Raw genomic sequence first — 12,582 nt, forward strand, 5'->3', positions numbered from 1 at the left:
TTCACCGTGATAGTCATCCACAACTATTGAATACTTACCATTGATGAATTTAGAAATGTTTCAGCTTAGGAGTATTTTTCAGTGTCTTCAGTGGCAAACGTTTATACTTTTTGTTTTATTACTCCTACTGTCTTTCCCATTTATATTCAAGCCCTGCAACGCTAAGGAACATATTTCCCCACGTGGATATGTGTAACCTGCATTTTTAATGCATGAAATTTAAAAGCAGGAGTCGTGTTGAGCCTGGCAGCTGCAGAGGTACGGCGGTCGTGTCTCTCCTGGGGAGCGCTTGTTTGCTGGCTCCTTGCCCTGGTAAAAGGTCACCACCTCCCAGTTGGAGGCTGCCAGCTCTCCGCTCTCTAGGCATCATGCTTGGATTTAATTAAGGACTTCTGGTGTCCAATTTCATCCTGTAGAAACTGCAGCTCCTGTCTCATTGTATCACCCTTCATGGCTCTTGTGGCAGAAACAAAATACAAAAACATTTTTCAATGATCTGTGTCAATGAGGGCAGAACATCTCAACAGCACGAACTTTAGAGTTATTGTGTTGAAATTAAGTTTGATCATATGACTGCGTATGGAAAGGCAAATGTCATTGCAGGGCTACTTTTAAGACTTTAATGCTCCCATCCACTATGCCAGAACTGTTTAAGGAACATGGTGAGGACTCAAAGTATCTCCTGTGGCTCTCACCCTCCCTGGACCTCAAGACAATTAAGCATATTTGGAATGAACTTGAACAACATGTTCCTACCTCTCTGCACCAATTGTGTGAAACATTATTGACCGAATGGATTAAAATGAGACACCTTCCAGCACTTTGTGGAGTCTATGACACATCGTGTGATGCTTGTGATCAGTGCAAACGGTGGTCTAACCTAATATTACCAACCTGTAGTAAAGTGGCCAAGCAGTATATGTGTATCACCAGCCATCATTAAAAAAAAAAACACACAGTGACAGTTACATATTAAATTTGTAAAATCTACATTGTATTACCCATTCATTTCCATTAAATAGTAAGTACATACTGAAGTGTACGCGTAATGCAATTCCTCTCGAATGGTCTCTTTAAGGCTTGTTGTTTGACTAGGTACTGACCTGCATTCCTGTTCGGGTATATAGAGGTACTCCTGGGACTGGATTCCTCAAGCTCTGGCTCAGCTGCTACTGAAGGACTCTTCTCCTCTGTGTTGACTCTGCTCTTTTTAGAGGCTTTAACCACAGGAGAGTTTAAACTTGCCAGCGTTTTAGATTTAGCCCTACAGAAACATCAAAACGAGGCGGCTGTATCAGCAGGTGATGCATTGGAGCCCTGGTTCGAATCTGGCATGGGATTCTGAGCGACATGAGTCCTGCTGGGCTCGGACTACAATAATACATTGACTTGTGTGAATGAAAAGCTCTTTATAAACCCCAGCTCTTGTATGAATGGATAGATCACTAAGCCCTCCACCTTGTCTGTGGTGGGGGTGCTCCAGCTCTTTTTTGCTGCATCGTGTGGCGTTAATCTATCATCCTTCACAGGGCCAGGAATTCAAATACAAACAAGGTGTAGGTGTGGAGCTGGGAATAATGCCCCCAGTCATTGTGATATCTTAGCATGATCGCACCAACCTGCCCTACCAGAATACTATATTCATTAATACCATGTGGTTATATCACTGTATTGTGATGGTGTCATTTCAATCATAGCAATATGGCGTGACATCATTATTTGGTCTGTGACATCATGGGCCCTCCTCCCAGTAGGGGACATGGTACAGTCCTGATTCTAACCTTCTATAGTAAAAGACACTTCCTCATATACCAGCAGCACATTATATGCACTAAAAAACATGTTAAAATTGAAACGCTTTGCAAAGAAAGGTACATTTGAAGATTTACCTTTCTTTAAAATAAGAAAGGTAAATCTTCTTTAACATAGTGTTGTATTTAAAACAACATCGAATACAATATGTGTTATAATTTTAAAAGAATATTTAAACATTAAAAATTCACGTTGCGCATTAATATCAAATATTAATGGTTGTTTTCATAGACCTTGGTTGATTAGCACTTATCTTGAACTATCTTGTTATTGTACAGGTAAGGTAGTTCAAGATTATTGCTGATCGCGGTCTGCGAAAACAGTCAAACTGTTCTTTCAAAGGGTTTCCAAAGTTTGTGTTCACTGGAATCTCGTGTTCTTGCATTATCCCAATTCAACTGAATTTCTGTATACAGTATTTAAATTTGCATCTATCGCCACTCTGTTCATGTATAAATAAAATCTGCAAATAAAGATCTGAGTTTAAATAACCAAATTAGAGGCAATTGCTAATGCTTTTTTATATATATATTTTCAATGTTTCTTTAAAAGCTCAAATACTGTTACTTTCTAATTGACAATATCGGTATAGTTTACATGTCTTATTTATATTCTTAACCCATGATGTTGAATGATTAGTGTGGGGTATATGTATAGTCTATATTTAACTTTTAAATTAAGTGAATACATGTTTACAGTAAAGTCAGGGCAAACATACATAAATAAAAAAATGATGTGACGTCCTAGGACCTGTCAAATACAAAACAATATAATATTAAATAACAGCCTCAAAGCAAACAGCCAACCCCCATCCCCTTCACCCACATCTGCATAAATAATATTCATGTTTAAACTGGAATAAAATGCTTACACTTTTAGTGCACGCTTGTTCAATTCAGGCTTCTAAAAATTAACGTAATTATGATATTCTTAACGCAAATTTAATTTAAGTAGCGTATTAGCGTTACTACCAGTAATAATAAACCGTTTAATAATTTACTCGGGTATTCTAAATTACGCTGGACAGACCTGCGTTCTAGCGTAAATAATAACAAACAAACTAACAAACTAACCATTTTGTACTGCCGAATTCTGCAATCCTGTTTTCATACATTTGGTCATGTATGTGCAGGTCCCCCCCCCCCCACTTTTGTGACAATGTGTTTTAAAGGATTTATATCTTAAAGATAGAATTTCTGTATATAACAGGGATTATTTTGCATTTAACTTAAAACGTTTATTTTTGCATAAACACGTCTTTGTCCTTGCAAGGAAGCGATTCAGCAAGAAACTACCATGGTTGTAACTTGCTACTAGGGAGTCCAGTTGAATATCTTAGGAAGTGAACCAGTAGGCACGCTGATACTGCTGTATTCAGAGGAAGTGAACAACAGGCATGCTGATACTGCTGTATTCAGAGGAAGGGAACAACAGGCATGCTGATACTGCTGTATTCAGAGGAAGGGAACAGCAGGCACGCTGATACTGCTGTATTCAGAGGAAGTGAACAGCAGGCACGCTGATACTGCTGTATTCAGAGGAAGTGAACAGCAGGCACGCTGATACTGCTGTATTCAGAGGAAGTGAACAGCAGGCACGCTGATACTGCTGTATTCAGAGGAAGTGAACAGCAGGCATGCTGATACTGCTGTATTCAGAGGAAGGGAACAGCAGGCACGCTGATACTGCTGTATTCAGAGGAAGTGAACAGCAGGCACGCTGATACTGCTGTATTCAGAGGAAGTGAACAGCAGGCACGCTGATACTGCTGTATTCAGAGGAAGCGAACAGCAGGCACGCTGATACTGCTGTATTCAGAGGAAGTGAACAGCAGGCACGCTGATACTGCTGTATTCAGAGGAAGTGAACCAGTAGGCACGCTGATACTGCTGTATTCAGAGGAAGTGAACCAGTAGGCACGCTGATACTGCTGTATTCAGAGGAAGGGAACCAGTAGGCACGCTGATACTGCTGTATTCAGAGGAAGTGAACAGCAGGCACGCTGATACTGCTGTATTCAGAGGAAGTGAACAGCAGGCACGCTGATACTGCTGTATTCAGAGGAAGTGAACCAGTAGGCACGCTGATACTGCTGTATTCAGAGGAAGTGAACCAGTAGGCACGCTGATACTGCTGTATTCAGAGGATGCACTTCCACCCTATGAAAATAAAGATTGACGCACAATTCCAAAGGGCTCATTTAAAAACAAACAAAAAAAGTTTATTAGAGACAAACGATCATTACGTGAACAATATCTTTATTCAAACAGCTTTTTTGATATACAATACTGCTGAGTTTAGGGGAAGCCTTCTACCTGGCCTGCTTCAAACTCTCCTTCTTCTCTTACTCCTCCCTCTCCTCCTGCCTCTCCTCCTCCCTCTCTTACTGCTCCTCCCTCTGCTCCTTCCTTTCCTAAACCTCCTTCCTCACCTCCTCCTCCTCCTCCCTCTCCTCCTCCTCCCTCTCTTACTCCTCCTCCCTCTCCTCCTCCTCCTCCCTCTCCTCCTCCTCCCTCTTCTCCTCCTCTTCCCTCTCTTGCTCCTCCTCCCTCTTCTCCTCCTCCTCCCTCTCTTACTCCTCCCTCTGCTCCTCCTCCCTCTTCTCCTCCTCCCTCTCTTACTCCTCCTCCCTCTGCTCCTCCCTCTCCTCCTCCTTTTCCTAAACCACCTTCTACCTCTTCTTTTTCATCTTCTTCCTCTTCTCCTTCTGAGAGTGAGGGTGATGGGAATAGTCCATTACTGCGTCTATTATACATACAACAGCTACATTTGGTGATGGCAGGAGGGGAGGAAAATAAAAACATTGAATTACTTAATTAACTAATGAGATATTCAAGCGCATCTCTGACCAATTATGACACAGTACTGGAAGCATTAGAGTCTGCAGGACTTACCACATAAACATACTGGCGATGGTGCCAGCGAGAAGAAGTGTGCAAACACTTCCCACTGCGTAAACGAGGATTTGTATCTTGATTCCAGTCTTATTTTGAATAAGTCGAATCCCTCTGTAGATTTCCACAAGTTCACTGTCCATTTCCTTGAAATCCTGGCAGCCTTCGACATCAATGGGTCCACTACCCCTGACTGATTGTGAGGGATAATAGGGCTGAGAAGGAGGGATTGGAGAAGGGGCATACAATGCACCAGGGGTGTATGTTGGGGCCATCTCATTTGGGGGTCGTGGAGGGGGAGAAATTTCACTTGGAGGAGGTGGGGCCATTGCATCTGAAGGTTGCGAAGTGGGAGGGGGGACACTTGTGGCCACTTTATCCAGATCTTGTGCAGGGGCGGGAGTGGGAGCGGTACTTGGACCCACTTCATTTGGAGGGGAAGCTGCTTGAGGGGGTAAAAACAAAAAAGCACATGAGGGTTACAGGTTTCAATCAGTGTCTTGTAAAATTCTTTCTGTGCAACCCTCTCTGTATAAACTATCTGACCCTTTCCATTTGAGTGCAGCCTAAAGAGCTCCCTCTATTAGAATTTTGTACTCTTATATAGTGCTTTAATATATTGAACTCTGAGAAGCATAATGAACCTATGCAGTGTTCTCGACGTTTGGATAGTCTACCTTACTATAACTTACTGCTCAAAACTTTAAGAGATTGTTAGAAGAGAGTTTTTATGTTACCTTGTGACGTTCCATTAACTTGAATGTGAACTACCATAGAAGTGTTTTTTGGTCCCCCATAACTGTATAGATTCAGCTGGAAAAATCCTGTGTCATTTGCCAAGACTGGGTTGATGATGAGTGAACAGTCCCCTTCAGGGATCAAGGGTATGAACATCTGCGCTCTGCCTTGGAAAGGGTTTGGTGTCGGGACAGACTCCAGAATAGTGTCAGCCACCTTGTAAATGGGGAGGAAGGCACCATTTCTCAGACTGGAGTAACCCCATGCTAATATGAAATCAGTTGATTTTGCTGGTTGGTCTGTCTGGAATCTGCATGGAATTAAAAGTCTTTGTCCTTCTGTTACTACAAAGTATGTTTTCTCAAGTGTTATGCTTTTAATATTATTAGCTAAAAAAGAAAGAAAGAAAGTTGTTTATATAATGTAACATGATTTTGGTAATTGAAATTAATAACCCCTGGATAGCTTTCTATGTAATAAACCGTTTTACATTAGAAATATTTCAAATGTCTTTGTTTAATCAAACACAAGTTTTTAGAATATAATACAGTGATTTAGTTCATCTGTTGACATCTCTATTTGTAATACGTTAATCTGGTATGTGTTTAATAGTATTTGAAATATATATTTTATTGTATTCTGTATCTTCACGTTTGCTTTTTTTCCTGTTTTTTTTCTATCAGTTGAAGTTGGATGATCTTACATATTTATTAAGCATCATAGTATATTATGATCACAGTATATCTGCAATGGGAATCTTAATCAATATAACATTATCTAGTCTAGTAAAAAAAAAAAAAAAAAAAAACCATACAAACCTATTACCAGGCTTAATAGTAATAATATCCCTGATACAGTTGTCCAAAGGGACATATTATATAGAAATTATAATAAAGCCATCCATGTAGAAATGATTACTTGAACGTGTTGAAAAAGAATGTAGAAAATGCACAACAACCCTGTTCCTCATATCATTTTCCTTTTATTTAAAAGCACAACCGTTGCTATCTATTGTACTGATGGATTATGACATCATTGTGAGATCACTAAGCATGCATTTCAGAATGTCATTATGACGACATGATTACACACAACTGATACTGCAGTTGCCACTGGCTCAAGCTGCTTGCTTTTATTCTGTTACTTCTAGTTTTCTATGCAGTGATCAGCATCTGGAACATAAAATAATTTACAGTCAAGTATGAGTAATGATGTGTAATGTTTTTCATTTTTGCTGTAAGACTGCTAGACGAATCACACCAAAAGTTCTGAACAGTGTACTGCTACTGTAAAGGACTGTTCAGCTGTGCACAAAAATAAAGGGTAAGGTATAACGGGAAGGGGGTGAAAGGAGGGTGGGCAGCAGGGTAGCTTCATTCTTTCATTTCAATTGCATTCTTTCAATTGCAAATTTATGGGACACTATGAGATGCTATAAAACTGCGTTTTTGAGGTCTTCATTCAGCATTATATAACTTGGTGATGTTAATACTCAAGACTAATTAACAATGGCATCTGGGCTTCAGCGGTGACCCCGTGGCTTGTTCTATGCTTCTACCAGAATTCACTGGCTAGATAAGTCACAGTAAGTGTGGATATACCTCAAGCAACTACGTCAGCAGATATATGTGCATATGGTGAAGGGCTACCATGGGCAGGCACTGATTACACGAGTGATTTGTCTGCAAAGTGCGTACTGTTCTGGAGGCAGGCATACCATTCGATGATTAGTAACTCTAATATGGGAGAGGTGGTGCAAAGCAGAATAGAATCACTGTGGTTCTACAGGGAGTGATTCTGAACCATGTTTAAAAAGTGCATCTTTCCAAATAAAAGCCAACTGACAATATGGTACATACCACATCATAACAGTAATTACGTTTCCAATGAAGAGAATTCCACATAAACCCCCCATTGCATACACAAACATCTCCAAAGTGAGCCCAGTCTTTTTCAGGATTGGTCTGATCATCCTGGCTGTTTCTATAATGTCGTTGTCTACATCGGCAACGTCCACGCAGCTGTTGTCCTCTTTATCAATGCCGCCACCACCTACCTTCGTCGGGGGCGGGGGGTTATGGCTGGATCTGGGGCGCACTCGGGGTGAGGTGGTTCTGGAGGAGAGGGAGCCTCTGCTGATGCTGTCATGCGCTACTAGTGAGTATCAGAAACTCACACTAGTCCTGCTCCCAGTCCTGGGTTTCAGAACTTCCTTCAGTTAAGTAAATTGTTTCAATTGTCAAGAGCCAGGAGTTGCTTCCTTACAGCTCCCTGAACATTCTATATTGTACATTCTGTATTGTATATAACTCATGGTTTTTAGCTTAAGTGTGAATACAGCTAAGTATTACATTGCATATTATATGCACTGTAAGTACTATATTACAATTTTTTTTTACCATGAAATTGGCTTCTGACATAAACTTGAACTACTGTGGAAGTTTTTTTAGCACCGTCACTATATATGTTCAGCTTGAATCGTCCAGTGTCACTGGCAAGCGCTGGGTTGATGATAATGAGTGAACAGTCTCCTTCGGGGATCGTGGCTATGATCATGTGTGCTCTGCCGTGGAGCGGGTTTGGTGTCGGGAGGGACTCCAGGAAAGCATGTTTCGCAGCACAGCCTACTCCCATGCTAGTCTGACACCATTAGGCTTTGCTGGTGTTTCTGTCCAGAATCTGCGTGGAATTGCAAGGCTTTCCCCATCTTTCACATCAAGATTGTTTTTAATATTAACAGCAAAAAAACTAAGAAAAAAATGTTTAGTAGACACAGTGGTATACATTTAAGTCAGAAGTTGTGTGTATTATTACAACAACATCAACAACAACAACAACAAAAAAAAAAAAATAATAATAATAATAATAATAATAATAATACAGATCTTTATTTATGCAATAAAAACACAAATACAGTGTGTACTGTACTGTACATCTACTGTATCTTGCAAAGGAGAATTCATCATTTTATAGGCAGCTTTGTTCAACTGCCGTGCACAATATTACGTTTTTAACCGCTTCTTCCGTTCAGTGTTCTCTGCTGTCGCGATGCACTTTAAAGGTTAGAGGTCGTCAGTGAAGCGGTCCATGTGGGTTTATTGAACCGGGAAGGAAAGGCAATTCGAAGGGCTGTGTGTTGTTGGCGTAAAAATAATATTTCTGAAGTTGCCGAATGCAATGCCATTCCGGATAAACTACCAGTACATTTCAGTCTCTTCCAGTACGGACAGTACAGTGTAGAGAATATATCACGGTTTTGTGGGGGGGTGGGGGTCAGCACCTGCAGTAGAAATTTTTAAAAAAAACAGTTTTGTAAGAACTTGGTATCATGATCTAAATATGGCAGTTATGTAAACCGTTTATTTACTAAATACATTTTTGTTTAATGAAAACAAGGTTGTAACCTACCGATAATACGAGTCACTTTGTATATACTATAAAACGCTTCATACAATGTGAAATACCAATAGCTGAATACTAGTGGTGTTACTGGCATTTAATTTGTTTTAAAGTTTTTTAAGAAATGCTCAAATTAAGTCTAAGTAAATTAGCAAGACCTCAATTTTTGTGTGTCCCAGGTAAGTCTTATTACAGTCTAGTTTGGTCCATTAAGCTCTTCTGTTCATAACTACACTACACTGATTTTACACTGTCATTCTTTTAAATGTAATCTGTCTGTTACTGTTATGCAGAAACTGGTAACTTTTGAAATACCTTAAAATGCATGTTGAGACTGAGATGTAGCAATAATAATTACATTAAAATAATCAGGCATTGAAGTTTAACTAATTGTAATTCATGGTTTTATACCAGCAAAAAAAAAAAGATTTTGTAATTTCTTTCTGCTCATTATTTTATCTATTTAATTTCACTGCTCCACATTCGCATTGTTGATATCAAAATATTAAAGAAAAACATTTCTTGTTTGTTTATTTTTGTGCTTTATGGTATTTGTTTTTATTTTTCAGTTATAAAAAAAAAAAAAAAAAAAAAGTTTAAAAAAAATTGACCAAAATAGTTTCACTGATTTATTTTCAAAAGTATGTAATGTTCATAGCCTAATTGAAAACTACAGGTTTGTAGTATACAGATAACCAAATTTCTTAGTGGTAATAATATCAGATGTTATTGATATTTGAAGCCATCTATAACCTGTGGTCTTACAATTGTGATGCTTACATTTGATGTTTCCTGACTAGTTTCATTGCTCTGTGGTTTTAAAAGAAAGAAATCACAATGAGCAGACTTCAGCTGGAGTGATCATCACTGAGGAGGGATCTCGTATCCATCCAGATCAATTTAAACAGCATGCAGACTCCTTGCGTGAAGTGAATACCATACTGACTGCCCAAGTGACCTCAAACCCTGTTGGGAGTGTATGAGCAGGCTACTGTTTCAGGGTTTGTCCAGCCCTAGTAAATGTGAAAGATATTTCTCATCTTTAATTTTTGGCAGGTTGGTGTGCTAGAAGTAAGAGTGGCTGTCTGTTAAGAATGTCCTCCAGAATGAGTGAAGGGCAGTGTTTGAAAGCTCTCCCCGCGAGGGGGAATGAGCCGCTGAAGAGAGGCGTGGAAGGGAAGAGTGAACCGGCAGAGAACGGGAAAGTAGTGAAAAGATTCAAGGCGAGCGCCGAGGAGCCCAGCGAGGAGGAGAAAAAGAAACTTCCCAAAAGGAAGGTGGTTCTGCTTATGGCATATTCAGGGAAAGGCTATCACGGCATGCAGGCATGCATTACTTCTGTTAAAAAAACAAGCCACTAAAACACAGAGTCAAGTGTACTTCCTTATATGACAAACTGTAGCACTACAGTGCCCTGGACAGACTAATGTAGTGGGATCCATTGCAATTTTCTCTATCTCTTTCTTCACTCTGCTTATTTTGATAAGACATTTATTCATTCCACATAGGATTGTGTGAACTTCAGTCACTCTCCCTTTCTACACAGTAGAGTTCAAGAGTTATGTTAAACCCATATGTGTTTCATGTTTTTCTTTCTCTACCGGAGAAATGTGGGCTCATCCCAGTTCAAGACAATCGAAGATGATTTAGTTCATGCGCTCGTCAAGTCAGGCTGCATTCCAGAGAACCATGGCACTGAAATGAAGAAGATGTCTTTCCAAAGATGCGCAAGGACTGATAAGGTACAGGTTGGGAAAAAAAAAAAAAATCTATCTTCAATTGTATTTGTTTCAACTTTGTACATAAGATACTGATTCATTCATGGTAGTAGTAGTAGTTGAATTCAATTTCAAACATTTGTTTTCTCCAGATATCCCAGCACGATTTCCAAAATATCTACATATGTTTACTTTACTGTACATTTAATAATAGTAATATAATATCTTTATTTTTATAGAGTGCCTTTCATAGTGGACCACCATCACAAAGCGCTTTACAGAGGTAGGCTGTGAACTGTGCATTACATGAGAGAGTCACTTACAATTGGATCTCGGTTTTACATCTCATCCGAAAGACGGTTTAAGTAGAAAATTAATATTAATATTGACATGAAGTGGAATATGAACCTCAATAATTTATATAAATAATACTATTACCAACGCTTAATTAAATTGTTTTTGTCTTTAACATGTTTGTAAGCAGCAAATTATCTTTTAACAGGGAGTTTCTGCAGCTGGTCAGGTTGTATCTCTAAAACTTTGGCTCATTGATGACGTATTGGAAAAGATCAATGGACAGCTACCTGCTCAAATCAGAATTTTAGGTAAGGGAAAAGTGATTTTAAGATTTTTTCATGCTTATCTGCCCATAGATACATTGGTAAACTCATCTCACACAGCCTCCCATACTCGGTTCAATTACTATTTGCGTTTTGTTTATGCTTTTAGGGCTCAAAAGGGTAACTGGTGGCTTTAACTCCAAGAACAAGTGTGACGCGAGGACCTACTCCTACATGCTGCCCACCTTCTCCTTCGCACGCAAGGACAGCGACAAGCAGGGCCAAGAGTACCGGCTCAACAAGGAGACCCTGGAGAGAGCCAACGTGCTCTTCTCCTGCTACAAAGGGACGGACAATTTCCACAACTTCACCTCCCAGAAGGCACCGTGGGACCCCAGTGCCAAGCGCTACATCATGGATATGTACCTGGAGGAACCCTTCACCCGGTAGGGGATGGAGTTCGCCGTCATCAAGGTGAAAGGTCAGAGCTTCATGATGCACCAGATCAGGAAGATGATTGGCCTGGTCATCGCGGTATTGAAAGGCTACACGGACGATTCCATCATAGAGAGGAGCTGGGGGCAGGAGAAGGTGGATATTCCCAAAGCGCCAGGGCTGGGCTTGGTTCTGGAGCGGGTCCATTTCGAAAAGTATAACATGCGCTTCGGAAGCGATGGGCTCCATGAACCCCTGGACTGGGTGGAGGAGGAGGGCAAGATTGCTGCTTTTAAAGAACAACACATCTACCCCACAATCATCCAGACTGAAATTGAGGAGAAGTCCATGGTGAACTGGCTAGACACCCTGCCGATCCATGACTTCGAAGCCACAGCATCTGGGAATCAGTCTGCTAAAGCCCAGGTACAATTATTTTTTTCAGGATTGCATCCACTGTTCAGAATGGGTCCAGTTCTCATTCTTTGTTTGAACCAGTGCAAACCTTGCACCTTACTACTTTTAGAAACTTTTTTCTAATTTTGTTAGTGATACTGATAGGAACAGATACATTTAACACTTGACATTACACAATTGGTAACACAAATTTGGTTCAATGTTTGTTATCAATTTTTTTTTTTTTTTCTATGCCCATTCATAGTATTTAAAACTGTATTGTGTTTGGTTTAATGTTTTGTTTGTATTCATTTCTTCCAGGATGATGAGGAGGATGGTAATAATGACTCTGATTGAAAGAACACTGCTGTGCTGCAGGCACCCTCTTCCAATGGACTGGTACTAAAGATGCTGCATCTGGATTCAAAACCATTCCCAGCACAGCATTATTACCCTTCAATTCAGGGAACCCAGACGTAGTTTATTTTTTTGGTATTCATCACCAAAAGAATGTGAAAGGAGATCTGAATCACTCTTTTGACAGATGTAGAGGATCGGCAGCAGGTTGCATCTGAAAGACGTTTTTCTCTCCGTTTCAGCAGGTCGTCAGCCATTGCAGAAGATGATGGC

The 12,582-nt window shown here is 40.0% G+C and overlaps 1 protein-coding gene across 1 annotated transcript; it reads left to right on the top strand.

Moving 5' to 3' along the window:
- Positions 1 to 9,937: 9,937 nt before the first annotated feature.
- Positions 9,938 to 12,309, top strand: LOC121297043 (tRNA pseudouridine synthase A-like). Its single transcript, XM_041223054.1, is given in 5 exon segments — positions 9,938 to 10,168; positions 10,469 to 10,585; positions 11,064 to 11,166; positions 11,291 to 11,982; positions 12,274 to 12,309. Coding segments are annotated over 5 exon segments (1,179 nt in total).
- The last annotated feature ends 273 nt before the right edge of the window (positions 12,310 to 12,582 follow it).

Source organism: Polyodon spathula, chromosome 22 (genome assembly GCF_017654505.1).
Source record: "Polyodon spathula isolate WHYD16114869_AA chromosome 22, ASM1765450v1, whole genome shotgun sequence".
Lineage (NCBI taxonomy): Eukaryota > Metazoa > Chordata > Actinopteri > Acipenseriformes > Polyodontidae > Polyodon > Polyodon spathula.